This window comes from Schistocerca serialis, chromosome 5 (assembly GCF_023864345.2).
Source record: "Schistocerca serialis cubense isolate TAMUIC-IGC-003099 chromosome 5, iqSchSeri2.2, whole genome shotgun sequence".
Classification (NCBI taxonomy): domain Eukaryota; kingdom Metazoa; phylum Arthropoda; class Insecta; order Orthoptera; family Acrididae; genus Schistocerca; species Schistocerca serialis.
This window is the reverse complement of record NC_064642.1, coordinates 519,989,396-520,012,422: the sequence shown is the minus strand read 5'-3', so window position 1 is coordinate 520,012,422 and position 23,027 is coordinate 519,989,396. Positions and strand designations below refer to the sequence as shown.

General features: G+C 40.9%; 1 protein-coding gene across 1 annotated transcript in view; it reads left to right on the top strand.

Moving 5' to 3' along the window:
- LOC126481187 (uncharacterized) overlaps window positions 1–23,027 on the top strand; it is a 402,240-nt gene that overhangs the window by 351,959 nt on the left and 27,254 nt on the right. The window contains exons 26-27 of the mRNA XM_050104775.1: window positions 11,550–11,684; window positions 11,906–12,230. Coding sequence (XP_049960732.1) covers window positions 11,550–11,684; window positions 11,906–12,230 — 460 coding nt within the window. The remainder of the gene's footprint in view (window positions 1–11,549; window positions 11,685–11,905; window positions 12,231–23,027) is intronic.

The following is a 23,027-nucleotide window of genomic DNA, read 5'->3' as shown; positions in this document are numbered from 1 at the left end:
TTTTTTGTTTCTATTCCCATATACAATTGTTGCAACTTTCATTTGGATTTTGAGTGCTTTCATGTAAACATTTCTCTAATAACCTTGTGTCACTAAGATCCCTATATGTAGGTTTTATAACTTTCCTTACAGAAAATGACAAAGAATGTTTATGGCTGTAGATCTCATGTTAAGTAACAGCCCTTAGGTAGCCACACCATGAATCACTGCCAGGTGGGCAGAGTGCATCCAGGATGCATCCAGGACTGTAGACATACATGTATTGCTGTCATTCATGTCTACACTTTCCTGAACAGCATTTTCGTACTATCATTTGCTACTTCTTCTAAAGTCTGTAGAATAATTTTATTGTACCTGTCAACCAGTGTAGGGTGGGGTAAGTCCGTAAGAGCACAGAAAATTTGTGTTATTTATTCTCTGTTTACTTATGCCATAATTATAAACACATTCGCTTAAATTACAAAAATTACAAACAATTCTTAATTTCGATGCACAACTTCTTCTAGCACGTAACTCCTCAACTACCCTCACAACACTGTTGCCACATTCCTTACTCTGCAAAGCTTTATTTATTAGTTCAGATAGAGCAGAGACAACAATAACACAACCTGACTCAGTATTTGGCATCTCTATATTATCAGCATTAATACTGTAAAGTCCATTGTCCAAATATTTCCCTTTTAGCTTCGAAGCACTTGGTGTAGTTGAAGCTAATTCAAGTGTTGCATCCCGTTGGATTTCAGTATTAACAGAGATAATCTGTTTGGTGAATCAATTTCCATAAAATTTATGTTGTTTAACACCGAACTACTTAATTCTACTCATTGTTTTCGAGTGGAATTAGAAACTAACACACTCAATAAGAAACTCACGCACACCATTACTTCACTGTAAACAAAATATTCATGCCGAGACAACAGCGAACAATGACGAAACTCTCTATATAAATGATAAACAACTATAAAGCTTTTGCAGGTTAGCCAACTTGAGGGACAAATAAGTCATAAAAACAAAACAAATGAGAGCAAAACTTTATTTTTAACAGAGCTGACTGTGTGCCACAGGGACATAGTGGTGTGTGCAGCCACTTTTAAATTCCTCTAATTTTGCTATGTTTTGTGGTTCATTTTCCTAGAAGTAAGCTTTTTTTGTTCAGAAAGCTACAGAGAATTTTTTAAGACAAAAATTAAAAAATTGATTTTTTGGCAGTTGTTCACATACAGTTAAGGAGTTATCCAGAAAATTTATCTCATATGACCTTAAGGAATGGAGCTATTCATTTTTATATCATCTATATCTGACAATATCTGGGTTGGAAGAGCAATTGGTGATATAGTGAGATACCTGATTTCCATATTAGTTGGTACTTTCAGTTGTTTTAACTACTCAGATCTATTTTAATCAGCTATATTTTACTGAACTTTTTGAAAAAATGTCCTACTATATGCATATAAACTGTGAAAATGTGAATTTCATATGTTTATTGCCTGTGTGTGGACAACAGGACAGATATGAAGAGTTAAACCACCCCCCCCCCCCCCCCCTTATTTAGCATACCACATGGAGAACCAGATGCCATGACATCAAAATTAGTAGAATAATGCTAATATTTCATACTTCAACATTAGCAGAGAAATGTCGAACATTTTTATCATTGGTAAAAATAAACTTGAATTTTACAAAGTGAAAGAGTTTTCCTGACAAGTGAATAGTTATTATTTCATTCATAGTGGGGAGCTACGGATAGTAACTATAGTGTAAAATAACTAAAGGATGTAATTGTATGGGACAGATTACAGGTGTGTGCAACACTGGGATAAGTATCGTAGCATTACCTATTTCATACAGTGTGCTGCCTATGAATGTGTCAAATGAAAATTTTAAATGCTTTTTTTGAGGAAGATGTTTTGATGAAGAGTGGAACACAAGTGTGTCATTTTTTCATCATAGGCTTCCTTACATTCAGCATGGTTCATCCAGTGCACAAGAAGCACAGGATTCTTCTGGAAAAAAATGCTTCTATTTGTGTGCACAGCCACTCATACACTCCCTGTGCACCTCTGCATCAAAACGAAAATTCTTTCCATACTTTGCCTCTCTGAATGGTCCAATCATGTGGTAATCATTTGGGAAAATTTGGAAATTTGTGGTGAGTTCCTATTGGACCAAACTGCTGAGGTCATCAGTTCCTAGGCTTACACACTACTGAATCTAACTTATACTAAGGACAACACACACACCCGAGGAAGGACTTGAATCTCCGACAGAGGGAGACACGTGAACCTTGACAAGGTGCCTCAGACTGCATGGCTACCCCACACAACTAACCATTTTAGGGTGAGGTCTGGTGAGCATGGCCAATGTGGGAGATTATCAGGGAGATGATAAGATATGGCTGTAACTGTTGCATGGATAGTACGAGGTTGAACATTGTAATGTTGCAAAATGATACCTGCAGTTAGATATCCACATTGACTTGATCTGATTGCAGGCTGAAGATGATTTTTTAAAAAAATCAGAGTATGATGGACTGGCGGTGGTGTTTCTCCTTGGCATGTGGTGTCCCAAGATAATACCTAGTTCATCCCAGAAGGGAGTCAGCATAACCTTCTGTGCAGATGGCTGTACCCTGAACCTGGTGGGTTTTGGTCACGAGGAATGTTGCTATTCGCTGTTTCTTCCTTTGGTTGGGGGTGGTTGTGTTAGTCGACTGTGGTTTTATCTCCTGTAACAGTGCTCATAAAGATCTCATCATCTTCAAAATGCTGCAAAAATTCTTCACAGGCATCAACAAGTCACTCTTTCAGTTCTGGAGTGAGATGCCACAGCACCCACTTTGCAAAATCCAAGCAATCCTTGAATAATTCAATGTGCTAATTCACAACTAATGTTCAGATCTGCAGCTATTTCATCTGCTATCACACAGTGATTGTCCACCACAATGGCTTCAGCTTCTTCAATAGACTCCAGTGCCACGGCACAGTGTGCATGACCAGGCTGGGAGCATCTGCCACAGAAATCACACTGTTCCTAAACTTCCTACACTTTCTGCAGGTTTAAACAGGACTCATCATACTGAACATTCATTCACCGATGGATTTCAATTGGTTTCGTACCTCCAGTGCTCATAAAACACATGACAGAACTCTATTCATCTTTGGTAAATGTTGCAAGTGATGCAGTTATTGAGGCAAAATTTTAATTATCTACAGTGCACTACATTCTTTAAAGCACTGGTAACTGTAATGCCCACTTTAGAAAAATGGCATGGTAAATCAAATGTTTAGTATATTTTTAAGGTATTCATTTGACTCCCCTCATATATTGTGATACTAAGGTATGCCTCACATCCTACCTCAAGGCTTATCCTCTTTGCTTCCAAAACAGAAACACATCTGAATTAAATAAAATTTTTGAATACTGTAAATAAAATTTTTATCCTAGAGTGTAAGCTAAAATGTAGCAGGAAGTGAAGTTCACATCTGGAAGGGATAGGGTAACACAGGGTGAAATAACACAGAAATATGTACAAAGGGAGAAATTAAGTGGAAATTAGAGGAAGAAGTCTCCTCTTGTCATGTGGCAACAGGCAGGCACATGCAACTAGTTGCAAGAAAACCACTGTGTATGACTTTGGTCCAAGTAGAAAGTACAGTTCGTACTTGCTGTCAGCAGTACAGGAAGGGAGGGAGGGGGGGGGGGGGGGGGATTCTCCCCCAGTAACTTTCCTCTCCAGTGCAACAATCTGTGTGTGGTGGAACTAATTTCATTCTGCTCCTGGCAGCCCACAAACTTTGCCAGAGGAAATAACAGCTGCCAATACTGAGCTTGTAACGTGTAGAAATAAAATATTCCATCACACTGTATGGTGTTTGAGGCACTTTGATGAATCAGTATCACATAGTGAATGACTGACTTTCTCATTTAATTAGAAACTTGACAAACTAGTATAATGTTAAATTCCTTTCGGACGTAAGTTTAAATATGAATTTTTGGTTAGTAGTAATATGACTTAATTGTATAGAAGAAATAGAGTATTTAAAATTCCTTTCCTCTTGATTTTCTACTACTTTCTGAAGATGTGCCATGGACTGAATCTAATCATATGAAGTGAAATGGAAGTTGTGTGTTAAACACAAGTGATGTGGAACACTGGAAGATCTTACAGGTGATTACTGTGCTGCACAGTCAATACTGATCAGTTCATATACAACATTGAAAATTAAGCTAAACGATAAAGTAAATTGTTAGTATTGACCAAAGCTTTCTGTTCGGCTTCACTTGCTCTGAGGGCAACATGACATATGAAAAAAGTAAATTGTTAGTATTGACCAAAGCTTTCTGTTCGGCTTCACTTGCTCTGAGGGCAACATGACATATGAAAAAAATTAAAAAATCATGACTACTCTCTATTACAGCGATTTGGTTGTCATTAATCTATGGCTTGTTTTTGACCAACATTTGATCTCTGAATCCAAAGACAATTGCAGCTTTTTTCTATCGCGTTAACTTTTTAAGCTACAGGACATCCTCTCTTTGTCTCAAAGTTCTTACAAAATGTGCATGCAAAGGAAAATAAATGGAAAACTTAGCAAATGTTTACAAAGAATAGTTTTATTCATAAAAAGGCTATATATAGCTTCTGAAAGTCGTATTGTGTTCATACAAATAGTAAAGTTTCTTTACCAAATGTTAAATATGGTAAAAATTGTCACATGTAGTTCCTTCTGGGGTGTTTAAACTGTGTTGATGCTCCTATAATAGTCAGCCATCTTATGTAGTCAATCTACATTGATACCGTGCCTCCATGACCTTCAAACCTTGGTGAAATTGCCTAGTTTGTTCATCACTGACGGCCCTGAGATTTTCTGGGAAGGCAGAGAAAGATGGTCACATAAAAATGCAGTATTATATTCATTTTGCAACCAAGCACTTTAAAGCTTTCCAAGAGTTCCTGGACAATTTCGATTTAATCCTGTGCTCTTGTATAACCAAGGAAGTCTTTGACAGTGTTTTTGAATGCCAAACATGCATTCTTTTCATGTTCTGTCATTGTTCTAAAGAGACATTTATCATTAATCCTTTCAGGCGTGATTTCTTTTCTGGAAGAAGAAAATTTTTTGTATGTGTGTTAATGTGATTTTTTTAATGGTTTTAGATGCAAGATTTATACAAAAATATGTACCCGTTTTCAAAACACATTTTGTACACTGCCTTCATTTTATAACAATATTATGAGAAGGGAAGTTGCTACTCACCATATAGCAGAGATGCTTAATCACAGATATGCACAACAAAAAGACTGTCACAAATAAAGATTTCAGCTAGTAAGCCCTTTGTTTTAATTAGACAACACACACAATATACAACATGCCTGCGCGCAGGCGCAACTCACAACCCATGACTACAATCTCAGGCAACTGAAGCCACACTGTGAGCAGCAACACCAGTGCATGATGGGACTGGCAACTGGGTGGGGTAAGGAGGAGCTGGGGTGGACAGAGGGAAGGATAGTAGGTATGGGTGGCAAACAGTGAAGTGCTGCTGGGGGGGGGGGGGGGGGGGGCACGCAGGGACGAGATGGAGAGAGGATAGGGCAGCTATGTGCAGTCAGGTGGTTAGACGGATGACAGGGGAGAGGTGGAGAGGAGGGGTAGCGGAAAAGGAGACAAGTAAAAAGACTGGGTGCAATAGTGGAAAGAGGGATATGTAGTGCTGGGACGGGAACAGGGAAGGGGCTGGATGGGTGAGGACAGTGACTAACAAAGGTTGAGGCCAGCAGGGTTACAGGAACATAGGATATATTGTAGGGAAAGTTCCCACCTGTGTAATTCAGAAAAGCTGGTGTTGATGGGATGGATCCATACGGCACAGACTGTGAAGCAGTCTTTGAAATTAAGGATGTCATGTTTGACAGTGTGCTCAGCAACAGAGTGGTCCACTTGTTTCTTGGCCACAGTTTGTCTGTGGCCATTCATGTGGGCAGACAGATTGTTGGTTGTCATGCCCACATAAAATTAAGCACAGTGGTTGCAGCCTAGCGTGTAGATCACATGACTGGTTTCACATTTGGCGCTACCTTTATGGGATAGGTCATGTTTGTGACCGGACTGGAGCAGTTGGTGGTGGTGGTGGGAGGATGTATGGGACAGGTCTTGCATCTAGGTCTATTACAGAGGTATGAGCCAGGAGGTAAGGGGTTGGGAGTAGGGATTGTGTAGGGATGGACGAGTGGAATCCCACTGTGGCAGGAGTGGTAAGGACAGTGGGCAGGACATTTCTCATTTAAGGGCATGATGAGAGGTAGTCGAAACCCTGGTGGAGGATGTAATATAATTGCTCCTGTCCTGGGTGGTACTGAGTTACAAAGGTGGAGAGCTTTTTGAGGTGGCACCCTGCTTACTTCCTAATCCCGTCTTGGAGTAGCACTTTCCACCACCTCTACGGCAACCTCCGAACCTCTCCCACATTCCCTCATAGCTGACTAACCCTGTGTCCCAGGCCTACTATACCCCACCCTCCAAAACTCACTCCCATCATTGCACATAATCCAGAACTTAAGCAGACCCTAAACACAGTCATGAACCTTTCCTCCAGAAACCTTAGGCCAGCAGAAATATGAGTCCTTTCCAAAGGCCTCACCTTTTGCCCCCCCTCCCAAATTCAATCATGCCGGACTTGTTGAAGACCTTCTCCCGGTCCCTACAGTGGAAAGACTTTTGCCCTACCGATCAGACTCAACCAAAGACCAATGTTGAACACTGCCTAACTCATTCCAATCCTCTATCCAACCATGATCCACCTCCACTGCCCTCATATCACCCCCTGTGAACTTTCCAGAATTTCTTAACTTCAAACCTTGCCTTACCATCGTTCCCCAAATCCCTCAACATGCAGATTGAGAGAACCGTAGTCTACAATCTAAAAACTTATCCTGACCTTATAATCCTGCCTGCAGACAAAGGCTCCACCACTGTTGTTTTGAACCACAAGGATAACCTGGCAGAAGGACTCTACCAGCTTTCAGATACATCCACACATCCACTTACAAACCTTCCCATAGTGACACCATTCCAGAAATTCAGCAGGATCTGCAGGCACTCTCAATTGCTTAGGCCCATTCCAGAACCTCTCCCCAGAGTCCATCTCTCTGCTCACTCCTACCACTCCCTCCGCTCCTGCTTTCTACATGCTTCTTGAGTCCATAAACCCCACCACCCACGATGCCCTATTGTGGCTGGTTACTGTGCCCCCACTGAGAGAATCTCTACTCTCGTAGACCAACACCTTCAACCTATGACCTGGAACCTGCCCTCCTATATAAAAGACACCAACCATTTCCTCCATTGACTCTCCACAGTTTCTGTCCCTTTACCAAACGGTGCCCTGCTCACCACTATTGATGCCACCTCCCTGTACACTTAACATCCCTCATGCATATGTCCATACTGCTATTGAACACTACGTTTCCCAGTGCCCCATGGGTTCCAAATCAACAACCTCCTTCCTAGTCACCATGACCAACTATATCTTCACCTACAATTATTTATCCTTTGAAGGCTTTACTTTCAAACAAATCCAGGGTGCAGCCTTGGGCATCTACATGGCACCATTCTATGCCAACCTATTCATGAGGTATGTAGAGGAATCCTTCTTAAACACCCAGAATCCTAAGCCCCTCACCTGGTTCAGATTCATTGATGACATCGTTGCAATCTGGATCGATGGTGAGGACCTTATCCACATTCCTCCAGAACCTCAACAGCTTCTCCTCCACTTGTTTCACCTGGTCGTACTCAACCCAACAAGCCTCCTTCCTAGGCATTGAACTCCACCTCAAAGATGGCTACATCAGTATCTCCATCCACATCAAATCCACTACCCACCACAATACCTCCACTTCACAGCTGCCACCAGTTCCATACCAAGAAGTCCCTTCCTTACAGCCTAGCCACCTTTGGTCGTCGCATCTGCAGTGACAAGTGGTCCCTCTCGAAATATACCAAAGGTCTCACTGAAGCCTTCGCAGACCGTAATTAATCTCCAACCTTGTACAAAAACAAATCTCCCATGCTTATCTCCCACCACATCCCAAAGTCCCACTGTCCGGCTATGGAGGAGCATTCCCCTCGTATCTCAGTACCACCCAGGACTATTGAAGCAACTGAATTACATCCTCCGCCAGGGTTTCGATCATTTCTTATCATGCCCTGAAATGAGAAATGTCCTGCTCACTATCCTTCCCACCCCTCCCACAGTGACATTCCACCGTCCACTGAACCTACACAATATTTTCATCCATCCCTACACAAACTCGGCTCCCAACCCCTTACCTCATCCTCATGGCTCATACCCATATAATAGACCTAGATGCATCTGCAGTAACAAGTGGTCCCTCTCGAAATATACATACATACATACATACATACATACATCCTCCCACCACCAACTACTCAGGTCCAGCCACAAGCATCGCCTATCACATCAAAGGAAGGGCCACCTGTGAAACCAGTCATGTGACCTACAAGCTTAACTGCAACCACTGTGCTGCATTCCATGTGGGCATGACAATCAACAATCTATCTGTCCACATGAATGGCCACCCATAAACTGTCGCCAAGAAACAAGTGGACCACCCTGTTGTGAACATGTTGCCAAACAGAGCATCCTTCATTTCAGTGACTGCTTCACAGCCTGTGCCATATGGATCCTTCCTACCAACACCAGCTTTTCTGAATTGCACAGGTGGCAACTTTCCCTGCAACATATCCTACGTTCCTGTAGCCCTGCTATATCCTACATTCCCGTAACCCTGCTGGCCTAAACCTTCGTTAGTCATTGTCCTCACCTGTCCAGCTCTTTCCCTATTCCCATTCCAGCACTATGCATCCCTCATTCCACTATCACACACAGGCATTTTACTTCTCTTCTTTCCCACTACCCCCTACTCCACACCTCTCCCCTGCCCTCAGTCTAACTACACGTAGCTGCCCTACCCTCTCTCCACCTCGTCCCTGCATGGCCCCCCGAAGCAGCACTTCACTGTGCGCCAAGCCTGCCGTACTATCCCTCCCCCTCTTCACCTCAGCCTCTTTCTTACCCCCACCCAGTTACCACTCCCATCATGCACTGGTACTGCTGCTCGCAGTGTGACTTCAGTTTCCTCAGAGTGCAGTCAAGTGTGTGTGTGTGTGTGTGTGTGTGTGTGTGTGTGTGTGTTTTTTTTTTGTTTTTTTTTTACGAAGGCCATACTGGCCGAAAGCTTTATTTGTAGTCTTTTTGTTATGGCTGTCTGCGACTCAGCATCTCCACTGTATGGTGAGTAGCAACTTTCCTTTTTGTAATATTATCACATTCCATCCTGGATTTTCCATAGGTTGACTTCATTATATGGACTAAAATAACTAATAGTGAAATATTCTGTATTGTAATAAATAGTAAAATGATAATTCAATAATTATCATGCAAAATAACAAAAATAATATTCAATTATACATTGGAATATAGCGAACCAACCACATCCGTGTATTCTGCTGGTCACTAGCCACTGCGCACTGCTACATTGACTCACTGATATTTTCAGTGGTTCACTGGGGAAAATTACTTCTATTGCAGCTAAGACACAGTAAAAGTTAGTGTACACAATTGTAGCCAGAGAGTCTGAAAGGGAATCTGTGGACCATGAAACACACCAACCTTTCCCTTTCCCTTTTCATGTGACAGGCAAGGAAATGCCAAAATGAGATACTCGAAACAGTCTCCTTCAGTTGACAAAGACTTAACAAATAGCATCATGAGACCCAGTTTTATATGCAGAGGTGGAAATACCATTTTCTTTCTGGCAACGAGTGTCTGACGTAGAATGTTTGGATCACCAGGTTTCAGCGAGATCTTGGTGGCCAATTTGACTGCACCCACTGCTTCTCAAGAGCTCTGTTGCCCCTCATATACAAATAAAAATGATACTTAGTATGTCTGTGTTGCTGGCAAAGAAGGCATTTCAAGGTCAGCACAGATGATCCATCGGTGAAACAAATCAGTGACTCTTCTTATGTCTTCAAATTCTTCCCGCAAACAAACTGATTGACCTATTGGGACTCCAACAAATAAATTTTTATTGTGGAGGAGGGTACACTTCAAGCTCTGCTTTGAACTATTGATGAACAACTGCCATTCAGTTGTTATACAGGATGAAATTTGCAACTCTTCCATTAAACCTTGTGCATTATTGCAATATAAAAATCCATCATCACTTTGAAGATATTGCAGAAACACAATTTTTCGTGATCAGAAGTAGGGTACCTTATTTACTTTTTCATGTACACTTTGTTAAGGGCCTTTTAATATAGGCTTGCCTGACGAATGTACTGATTTTTGTCCTTTGATTCAGAATGGTAAAACTACAATGAATGTAACAAAAAAAAATTAATCCGAACATTCAATCACTTACAATGCAAACTACCGGATGCAAATACAAGGGATGTTTCAGTACATATATAAGCAAGAAGTAACTATTGTTAGCCTTGTGTACGAACAAGAACTCGAGCTCCAAGTCAGAATGTGTTTCATTATATCAGAGCAATGCAAATCATCTATCTCACTACAGAACCTCAAGCATAACTGAACTGATCTAGACAGTATGAACCTGTCACTGGTCTGCTACATCATCATTCACCCCCTCCCCTCACCAGTTGGAGAAGGTTTCTGTCAGTCAGTAGGAGAGCGATAGTGCTTGCTGTGCCCCAAGCTCGATCCCACAAAGATGGGTCACATTCACAGTAAGATGTAGAGAAAAAAAACGTGATGTGGCAAAAGAAAACTAACTATAATTTTGAAATCAGCACAATTATTTAAATCTAAAATGACTCAAAAGTCGAATACAACAAATATTGTGTTAAGAGTTGTTCCCCAGTGTTATTGTTTGACAGAAAAAGTTTAGCATAAAAGAAATATTTATTAACTTGAGCTAACTACAGAGTTTGTTTCTAAAGCATTTTTTAAATTATTGTACAGAACCACTATTCAGTCTGAAACTTTCTGGCAGATTACAACCTTGTCTGCACTGAGACTGAAACCCAGAACATTGCATTTTGCAGATGAGGCACAGTTTTAATCTGCCAGAACGTTTCAAAAGGCACATGCACAGCGTGAAAGATTCATTCTGGAAACAATTCTGAAGGCTGTAACTGTCTTTTCTTCCAAAAGTGCTAGTTCCTCAAGGTATGCAGGAGAGCTTAGTGAAGTACGGAAAGTGGAAGAGGGTTATTGGCGGTAGGGAAACTGTGATGACGCGACATGAGTTGTGCCTGGATAGCTCAGTCAGTAAGAATATTGCCATCGAAAGGCTAAGTTCTGTGTTCGAGACTTAGTCCAGCATACAGGTTTAGCCTTCCAAAAAGTTTCAGAGTAGTGCTTATTCCAGTGATAGTGAAAGTTCCATAGTGCCTATTGCAGTGTTTAGTGAAAGTTTCATTCTGGAGACTATTTAATTTCGTTATTGCAGTTGCAGTAGAAGAAAAAAAATGATTTTCTATTTCTCATATCCTCAGGTGGAGGTAAGGGGCAAACAGACACTCAACAATGAGACCTTTCCTCCAGGCTGGTTTGATGAAGACTTGGATCTCAGCAACAGCTGGCGTGAAGCTGAGCAATTACGTTTGCAACAGCTTCACATTGAGCAAGAGGTGAGGCACAACATTATACTCTCATATTTGTTAATTGTGAATATCTTTGTACTGTGATCACATTGTTTTTATTTTGTATGTGACACTTTTGTTTTACTTCCTTATGAAAATATTAAGATTTTGTTGGTATGTAATAGAAGGTAAGTATTTTTCAATCTATCAAAAGAGCTCTTTTGTCAGATAAGTGTGCCATGATACAGGTGATATTATCTTGTCTTCAGATACGACGGTTGGAAGAACAGCAGCATCAGCAACAAGCACTGGTTCTGGTCCGTGAAATTCCAGACAAGCCTCCACCACCGTACACACCACGTGGTACCACACTGCTGTCATCTTCAGTGCTTTGTCCGCCACCAGCAATTGGTGCTTCAGCACCCCGTCACCGTCTTATAGAACTCGTGGCTGAGGCAACTCCACTGCTCATTTCCACTGGTACACTGCCCGTGCTGCCTCCGGAAGACTTTTGTACCGGCTACAATCCTTCCATCCGCAAGTTCATCTTTGACCTCAGTAGCAGTCTTGTCAATGAGGCTGTCAGTGTCCCGTGTGAGTAAATGCTGTAATTATTCTACACATCTTGTGTGATTTTGTATAAAACATTCCACTTCCAGGTAGGTATGAAGTATGATTGGAAAGTTTAAAGAATGGGCTTGTAATTGTACAATGGTGGTACTTACATGCTACTGTGACGCATCTCCTTCAAAATAGTCTCTTTCTGACTGAACACACTGACTCCAATGGTGTTCCACTTTTGGAAACATTTATGGGAATTTTTTTCCTGAATGTGTTAAGGATGCTGTCCATATTTGCGTGGATGTCTTCAAACGAGTCAAATCGCTTTTCTTTCAGTGAAAATTTCAGTTTAGGAAACAGGTAGAAGTCTGCTGGGACCAAATCAGGGGAATATGGCAGCCGTGGAAGCACATGAATTTTGAGTTAGGTCAAAAATTCTACAATGGAGAAGGCACGATGAGCTGGAACATTGTCATGATGTAGCGCCCAACTCCTGTCTTTCCACAATGGAGGCCTTTTTTTCTGCACCTTTTTGCGCAAACGGTCAAAGACACATTTGTAGTACCCCTGGTTAATTTTCTGTCCACCAGGGAGGGGTAAATTCATGATGCACACTACCGGTAGAATCAAAAAAAATCACAAACTTTGCCTTCACCTTCGGCTGACTTTGCCATGCTTTTTTCGGTCGTGGTAAACCTGGAGTCTTTCACTGCGATCACTGCACTTTGATTTCAGGATCATATCCATAAACCACAATCTGTCACCTGTAATTACCCTGTTTAACAAATCTGGGTCATTTTTAGTCCAATTAATAAGTTCTTGATACACTTCAAGTCGGTGTTGTCTCTGGTCACTTGACAACACTTTTGGAATGAATTTTGTGGACATTCGACGCATTTTCGGATCTTCAGTTAAAATTGACTGAACTCTACAGAAACTTAAGTTCATCAGCCATCTCCCTAATTGTAAGTCTGTGATCAGAGTGCACTAAGTCGCGAACTTTCACAACATTTGCATTCATTTGAGGCGGAAGGACGGCCGGACCGTGGTTCATGTTCAGTGATTCGTGACCATTTTGAAATCTGTTGAACCAGACAAAAACATTTGACTAGCTCATACAATTATCTCCAAAAGCTGTTTTTAATAGTTTGTAAGTCTCAGAAGCTGATTCCCTGGTTTTAAACCAAAATTTCACACAAAACCGTTGCTCCGTTTTTATGTCCATTTTCACACAGACAGAATCTGGCAACAAGCCCTAACAGACCTGCACTCAACCAGCTGCCACAATGAACTGAATAAAGGAAATGCAGTTTCCTGTCAGAGGGCGTTCAAGGACAAGGCAATGACTCAGTCCCCACCCTCCGTGTACCTGCCTGCCAAATCAGTAAGCAGTAGCGGATCCATTCTTAAAACTTTCCAATCACAACTTGTATGTTGCTTCAAATGTTCTGTTATCTATAGGGTTGATATAATCTGCAATTAGTCTAAATTATGATACAAATGCTACACATATCAGACTAGTCATATCTGCATTTCATCCTCCTCCTCCTCCCTGTTCTTCTTCTTCTTCTTCTTCTTCTTCTTCTTCAGTCAAAAAGTTACTTCATTGAAGGGAGATCAGTTAAAAATATACGGTAACTGAGAAGTGGTTTTGTATGGGAATTAATAATCTTCATATTGTCGTGTAATACATCAATTGTCGTTATTGTGCAGCCTAGACCACGTATCACCAGACTACTGTTAAATTTCTTGAGGAGAATGTTATGCTGTATGTGTCCTGTTGAACATTGTTAAAACCAGTCTCTATCCAACAGATTTTATGTTCTCATGTTGCAGATTGCTCTGATATATAGCACTTACACCATGTGATCAAAAGTATCTCGACACCCATAAAAACAAACATTTTTCATATTAGGTGCATTTTACGGCAGAATGGGGCGCTTCGTGGAACTCACGGACCTTGAACGATGTCAGGTTATTGGGCGTCAATTGTGTCATACGTCTGTATGTGAGATTTCCACATTCCTAAACATCCCTAGGACCACTGTTTCAGATGTGATAGTGGAGTGGAAACGTGAAAAGACATGTACAGCACAAAAGCGCACTGGCCGACCTCGTCTGTTGACTGACAGAGTCCGCCAACAGTTGAAGGGGGTTGTAATGTGTAATAGGCAGACATCTATCCAGACCATCGCACAGGAATTCCAAACTACATCAGCATCCACTGCAAGTACTACGACAGTTAGGCGGGAGGTGAGAAAACTTTGATTTCATTGTCTAGCAGTTGCTCATAAGCCATACATCACGCCAGTAAATGCCAAACGACACCTCACTTGGTGTAAGGAGTGTAAATATTGGACAATTGAAAAGTGGAAAAATGTTGGGTGGAGTGATGAATCACGGTACACAATGTGGCGATCCAAGGGCAGGGTGTGGGCAAGGCGAATGCCCGGTGAATATCATCTGCCAGCGTGTGTAGTGCCAACAGTGTGGTCATATTTTTCATGGAGGGAGCTTACACCCCTTGTTGTTTTGCGTGGCACTATCACAGCACAGGCCTACATAGATGTTTTAAGCACCTTCTTGCTTCCCAATATTGAAAAGCAATTCTGGGATGGCGATTGCACCTTTCAACATGATCGAGCATGTGTTCATAAGGCACAGCGTGTGGCGGAGTGGTTACATGACAATCACATCCCTGTAATGGACTGGCCTGCACAGAGTCCTGATTTGAATCTTATAGAACACCTTTGGGATGTTTTGAAACGCTGACTTCATACCAGGCCTCACCAACCAACATTGATACCTCTCCTCAGTGCAGCACTCGATGAAGAATGGGCTGCCATTCCCCAAGAAACGTTTCGGCACCTGATTGAACATAAGCCTGCGAGAGTGGAAACTGTCGTCAAGGCTAACGGTGGGCCAACGCCGTATTGAATTCCAGCATTACCGATGAAGGGCGCCACGAACTTGTAAGTCATTTTCAGCCAGGTGTCTGAATACTTTTGATCACATAGTGTATGTGCAGTTTTGATCATATTCCTGTGATATCTGTAACAGGAACTACCATATTTTTTCTGTTTATAGGGAAGCACAAAATGAAAGTTCAAACGCATCTGCTCTACAGATTCCCAAGTTTTATTCTGCTTTGTAGCCAGTTAGTCTGATAATCAGAAAAAAATTGAAGCTCTGCATTAATAAGAACTTAGGACTTGCATTAGGTGAGGGCTGGATTCAGATGTCTTTCCAACTTTAGAGGTCATTTCTACAGGATGGTGCAGAGAAGCAGAAACTTTTGTGAAGTTTATGTTTGTATTTTGCCGACATGGTGACAGTGTGACAGCAGCACAAAAAGTATTTTAATACCACTACAAGGTCCTGCCCTCAGGTCAGATTCCTTCTTTACACAATCAAAAGGGTTTGTAACTCAGAAGAGACCAGTTAGGGTTTGAAGAGGGGAAAAAAAGCCTGATGGGCATGTATTATATGTACGTACCTCAAAAAATGTTGATGCTGTGCAGGGTGCAGTGGTAAGGAATCCTCATTGTTCAGTGCGAAAAGTTGCCTCGTCATTGGGGCTTGGATGTTAGAAGATGCAAAGAACACTCCATAGCTTTCAATTTGATCATTACAAGCTTCAGATTGTCCAAAAACGGAAACCTAATGATTGTGTATTGCATTTATAATTTTGTGGATACCTGTTGGCTAAAATGAGCGAGGAAGCCAACTTCATTGCAAACTTTTGAATGTCAGATGAAGCCCATTTCCACCTTAGTGGATTCATTATTAAGGAGAACATATGTTACTGAGCACAAACAAATCCTCCTGTGCTTCACCAGTGACAATTAACAGTGCCAAAGTTACTGTATGGTGTGCAGTGCTGTGTCATGGCATGATAGGCTCTTCAGAAGATGGAGGAGGCTCCACTGTCAGTGTGACACCTCACCATTATGTCAACATGATACAGACTTTGTGTCTCAAAGGTTCCACTCGCTTCCAAATCTTGATATTCATCACACCTGATTTCACCAGGGTGGATTTCATCTCACACATTGACTAACTATCAATAGCTGCAGCTTTTGGAGATCACATAATTTCAAGCAATGCTGACATCGCTTGGCCACCATGATCTCCAGATCTCTCTGTCTGTGAGTACTTTTTATGGAGACATCTGAAGATCATTGTGTACTGTACTAGACCAACAAACCTTACTGATATCAAGATTCAGGTTAGAGAAAATGCTGCCAACTTGTTGGAGAACATGTTAAGCTGCACTGTGCAAAGTCTGCAGCATCGACTTACTGAGTATGTTCAGACGAGCAATACTTAAAGGAGATAATTTTTTAAAAAGTGATGCCTGACGAAATTTCCTCTGCGTGTTTCAGCATAAAATAAAGGTTATCAGTTTCCTTGATTTTTTTCTAATAATTTCAGATTCTTTCATTTCTCTGTCCTCTCAATAATGGACTGCAACTGATAACTTTACAAACCATATTAAAACTACACTATTTCCACTCTGAGAATCATATTGTAGCTGGCAAAGAAGTTCCTATTTGTGCATAATTCCGAGTGATTTAAAAAGAAAGAACAGACTTCAGCTGTTTATTACAAGCAACATGGCAACTACATCACAAGACAAATCATTTTGTGTGTTGGAATTTGCACGAAGTCAATCCATTGTTCAAGTGCAACAAGCATTCTGCCAGCAATTTAGCAAGAAGTCATCTCTGCACAAGCATATTTATGAAGGGCATACAAAACTATTGGAAGTTGATTACACATGCAAAGGGAAGAGCACTGGTTGGCCATGCACACCTAATGAAAATGTCTGGTGTATCCGAGAGGCGTTCACACACAGCACTCGGAAGGCCACAGGATGGGCAGACCAGGAACTTCAGTTTCCTCAAACAATTGTATGGTGTGTTCTGAAATGACACCTGCGTATGAAGTCATACAAGTTGCAGTTACTTCAGCAATTGCGCCACAGCAACTGTAACAGAAAGTATAAATTTTACATTCCAGTTCTCCAGGATATGGCAGAGGACACTTTTTCTGAACGTTTCATCTTTTCAGACAAATTGGTTTCATCTACTGGGTAAAGTAAACAGCCACTATTTTAAAATTTGGGATCACAAAATCCTGGCTTCACTGACAAACATGAAAGAGACTCACCGAAACTGAAAGTGTTCTGTGCCATTTCTCTTCACAAAGTTTATGGACCTTTCTTTTCTTGGAACAAACTGTGACTGGAATGTCATACCTGGACATGCTGCAAAATTCGTTGTGTCCTCAATGTCACAAAAGTTCCATTCCTCAGTTTCACCTTGAGATGTGGCGTTGTCTTAACAGCACTATCCCTCAACATTGAATACGAAGAGGTGGACAACAAAACTTATTCATTGCTTTTGTCCTCCCAGGTCACCAGACCTCAAACCTTCGGTTTTTTTCTGTGGGGATGTGTAAAAGACTGAGTATTTGTCCCACCTGTGGCAGCTACTCCTCAAAAGTTGAGAAATCAGATTGTTGAAGCTGTCAGTTCAGTAAATTCATGTCATCAAATTGATTCATGTGAAGAATAAAATGGACTACCGTTTAGATGTTTCTTGAGCAATGCATGGTGCTCATGCTGAGTGTATGGTATAGTGTGTGTGTGAGAGAGAGAGAGAGAGAGAGAGAGAGAGAGAGAGAGAGAGAGAGAGAACATAAAGCTTTGACCCCATGGTGAAACAAGAATTGGTCTTAAAAAGTGTTTTGTAAGCCATTTCTTGTGTGCATATATTACATTCCCTTAAGATTCTTCCAATGAATCTCAACGAGATATCTGTGGCATGTGCAATATGTTTCTGTCTTTCACACTTTTTCAGTAATAAACAGTTGAAATCTGTTCTGTATTTGAATCACCCTGTATTTTGTTAAGTTTGTTTGTCACGCCTATAGACAGTGAGTGACAGCAAGAAGAGACAGAATCTGTACTTCCACTGTTATTTATCTACATTCAAATTGCCATCTTGCATTGGTTGGCAGATGTGAGCTCTTAATTCTTCTGATTTCTGAATCGTATAGAGATGTAAGTAATATGTTCCCCAATTATTCTTGTAAACTTCTCCTAGATGCACACTGCTTCTGGTAGTGTCTGCTCCTGTGGTAGGATGAGAATCTCCAGGACACTCATATACTTACTAAATGACCCCATGGTGAAAAAAGAATTGGTTTTAAGAACTGTTTTGTAAGCCATTTTTGTGTGCATATATTACATTCCTTAAGATTCTTCCAGTGAATCTCGGCAAGATATCTGAGGGTTTTTACAGTGATTATCACTAACGACATAATTAAGCAGTAATGGTTCATACTAACTATTTATGGGCAGCACAATACTACATCCGTTTACATTCAGATCTTCCTGTGTTTCATCCCAATCTTCATGCATTGCAACCACCCTATTGACAACAGCATCATCCATGGACAACCTCATTGAATATCTTGCCCTATCACACTTGATTGGAAGTACTCCTGAAATTACCTTTACATCTGATGATTGTGTTCTATATCTACATACATATTCTGCAAGCCGCTGTATGATGATTGATGGATGGTACCACGTACCACTGCTAGTCATTTTCTTTCCAATTCCAGCTCTGTACGAGCTCTAATTTCCTTTATCTTGTTTTTGTAGTCCTGGCATGAAATGTACATTGGCTGTAATAGAATCTTTCTGTAGTCAGCTGCAAATGCCTGTTCTCTAAATTTTCTCAGTTGTGTTTCACTAAAATAACATCTCTTGCCCTCCACAAATTACCATTTGTATTCACAAAGCAACTCCATAACACTCACATGATCAAACCTTCCAGTACCGAATCTAGCAGTACACATGTGAATTGTTTCAACATCTCCCTTTAATCCAACCTGAATGGGGACCTCAAATGCTCAAGCAGTTCTTAATAGTGGAATGCACAAGTGCTCTACATGCAGTCTCCTTTGTAGATGAGCTACACTTTTCTAAAACTCTCCCAGTAAACCAGAGTTGATCATTTGCCTTCCCTTCTACCGTCCTTAATTGCTCATTCCATTTCGTATCACTTTGCAACAATAAGCCTACATATACAGGGTGTTACAAAAAGGTACAGCCAAACTTTCAGGAAACATTCCTCACACACAAATAAAGAAAAGATGTTATGTGGACATGTGTCCGGAAACTCTTAATTTCCATGTTAGAGCTCATTGTATGGAGAGTGCTACGGGAAAACCAGTTGTTTCCGTACCATGTACAGCGTGTGCAGGCACTATCAGCAGCTGATTGGCCTCCACGGGTACACTTCTGCGAATGGTTCATCCAACAATGTGTCAATCCTCATTTCAGTGCAAATGTTCTATTTATGGATGAGGCTTCATTCCAACGTGATCAAATTGTAAATTTTCACAATGAACATGTGTGGGCTGACAAGAATCCCCATGCAATTGTGCAATCACGTCATCAACACAGATTTTCTGTGAACGTTTGGGCAGGCATTGTTGGTGATGTCTTGATTGGGCCCCATGTTCTTCCACCTACACTCAATGGAGCACGTTATCATGATTTCATACGGGATATACAGGGTGTGCTGCTAGAACATGTGCCTTTACAAGTACAACACAACATGTGGTTCATGCACGATGGAGCTCCTGCACATTGCAGTCGAAGTGTTCATACGCTTCTCAACAACAGATTCGGTGACCGATGGATTGGTAGAGGCGGACCAATTCCATGGCCTCCACGCTCTCCTGACCTCAACCCTCTTGACTTTCATTTATGGTGGCATTTGAAAGCTCTTGTCTACGCAACCCCGGTACCAAATGTAGAGACTCTTCGTGCTCGTATTGTGGACGGCTGTGATACAATACGCCATTCTCCAGGGCTGCATCAGTGCATCAGGGATTCCATGCGATGGAGGGTGGATGCATGTATCCTCGCTAACGGAGGACATTTTGAACATTTCCTGTAACAAAGTGTTTGAAGTCACGCTAGTACGTTCTGTTTCTGTGTGTTTCCATTCCATGATTAATGTGATTTGAAGAGAAGTAATAAAATGAGCTCTAACATGGAAAGTAGGCGTTTCCAGACACATGTCCACATAACATATTTTCTTTCTTTGTGTGTGAGGAATGTTTCCTGGAAGTTTGGTCGTACCTTTTTGTAACACCCTGTATAATCAATGTGACTCTGTCAGGCAGCACACCACTAGTACTGTAGTCAAACATTACAGGATTATTTTTTCTACTCCTCTGTATAACTTATATTTTCTATATTTAGAACAAGCTGCCATTCAACATAGCAAATAGAAATTGTGTCTAAGTTATCTTGCCTCGTTCTACAGTCACTCAATGACAATACTTTCCGTTATACTGCAGTGTCATCAGCAAACAGTTGCAGATTGCTGATCACCCTTTCCACCAAATCAGTCCATTTCTGTTAATAACGACTTGTTGAGTTCTGCCTATAAGGAACTCCTGCAATCCAATCACAGATTGCTCCAATACTAGGTAAGTTTGTATTATTTTCACTAAGCAACAGTGAGGAACTGTATCAGAGACTTTACTGGAGTCAGGGAACCCATCACCAACCTGGGTACCATTGTTTGCATCTCTCTGGATGTCATGGACAGAAAGAGTGAACCAAGTTTCACAAGATGCCTGTTTGAGGAATCTGTGTTGATTTACACATACAAGATTTTTGTCCTCCAAAAGTGGTATAATGCATAATCATAAAACATGCTCTATAATTCTACAACAGACTGATCTTAGTGATATAGAGTTATAATTATATTCATCTGTCTGACAACTCGCCTCAAAAGTGGAAACAACATGTATTTTTTTTCCAATCACTTGCTACCTGTTGTTGTTCCAGCAATATTTCGTAAACTGATGCTAGAGGGTAAGCAAGTTTTTTTGCATACCTCTGTAGAAACACATCCAGTACAGGTGCCTTTTCACTATTGAGTGATCTTAGTTAATTCTCTTTCCTGCAGTCACTTATCTCAATATCTGCCATTTCAACATTCATAGGATGATTGAATGTAAGAGGCTTATTACAATCTTCCACAGTGAAAAAATTTTGGAAAACCAAGTACTGTATCATACAGTGCAGTTTTTCATTCCCCCTCCCTTAACCCGTGGTCCAAGGCAGAGAAATACACCTTGGACTGCAGCCTAATGTCCATAAATCAAAAACCACCAAGGTGTCACCTTTCATTACATTGTTAGTATGATAACTGAGTAACTGAAAAGATGATTTCAATCTGCTTACTGACAGCTGGTAAGAGTAAAACTTTTTAGGGTTTTTATTCAGATCAGATTAGCCTTGGGAGAGCCAGCCTTGACAAAACTCTACCATCTGGTGAGCAAGATGTATGAGGCAGGTGAAATACTGTCAGACTTCAAGAAGAATATAATAATTCCAATCTCAAAGAAAGCAGGTATTGACAGATGTGAAAATTACCGAACTGTCAGTTTAATAAGTCATGGCTGCAAAATACTAACACAAATTCTTTACAGATGAATGGAAAAACTGGTAGAAGCCGACCTCGAGGAAAATCAGTTTGGATTGCATAGAAATGTTGGAACACGTGAGGCAATACTGACCCTACGACTTATCTTAGAAGAACGATTAAGGAACGGCAAACCTACGTTTCTAGCATTTGTAGACTTAGAGAAAGCTTTTGACAATGTTGACTGGAGTACTCTCTTTCAAATTCTGAAGGTGGCAGGGGTAAAATACAGGGAGTGAAAGGCTATTTACAATTTGTACAGAAACCAGATGGCAGTTATAAGAGTCGAGGGACATGAAAGGGAAGCAGTGGTTGGGAAGGGAGTGAGACAGGGTTGTAGCCTATCCTCGATGTTATTCAATCTGTATATTTAGCAGGCAGTAAAGGAAACAAAAGAAAAATTCAGAGTATGAATTAAAATCCATGGAGAAGAAATAAAAACTTTGAGGTTCGCTGATGACATTGTAATTCTGGTAGAGACAGCAAAGGACCTGGAAGAGCAGTTGAACAGAATGGACAGTGTCTCGAAAGGAGGATATAAGATGAACATCAACAAAAGCAAAATGAGGATAATGGAATGTAGTCGAAATAAAATGGGTGATGCTGAGGGAATTAGATTAGAAAATGAGACACTTAAAGTGGTAAATGAGTTTTGCTATTTGGGGGAAAAAAATAACTGATGATGGTCAAAGTAGAGAGATTATAAATGTAGACTGGTAATAGAAAGAGAAGCATTTCTGAAGAAGAGAAATTTGCTAACATCGAGTATAGATTTAAGTGTCAGGAAGTTGTTTCTGAAAGTATTTGTATGGAGTGTAGCCACATATGGAAGTGAAACATGGACGATAAATAGTCTAGACACGAAGAGAATAGAAGCTTTTGAAATGTGGTGCTACAGAAGAATGCTGCAGATTAGATGGGTAGATCACATAACTAATGAGAAGGTATTGAATAGAATTTGGGGATAAGAGAAATTTGTGGCACAACTTGACTAGAAGAACGGATCGGTTGGTAAGACATGTTCTGAGGCATCAAGGGATCACCAATTTAGTATTGGAGGGCAGCATGGAGGGTAAAAATCGTAGAGGGAGACCAAGAGATGAATACACAATCTGACAAACCTTCACAGTACTGGTGCTGGCTAGAAAATGCGTTTATACTAACCTACTGTATGAAGAAGCTTTGTGGACCCTACAGCTTATCAGCCTGGCGACAGATCTGCAGCTTGCCATGATAACACAGATGAATACACTAAGCAGATTCAGAAGGATATAGGTACTGGGAGATGAAGAAGCTTGCACAGGATGGA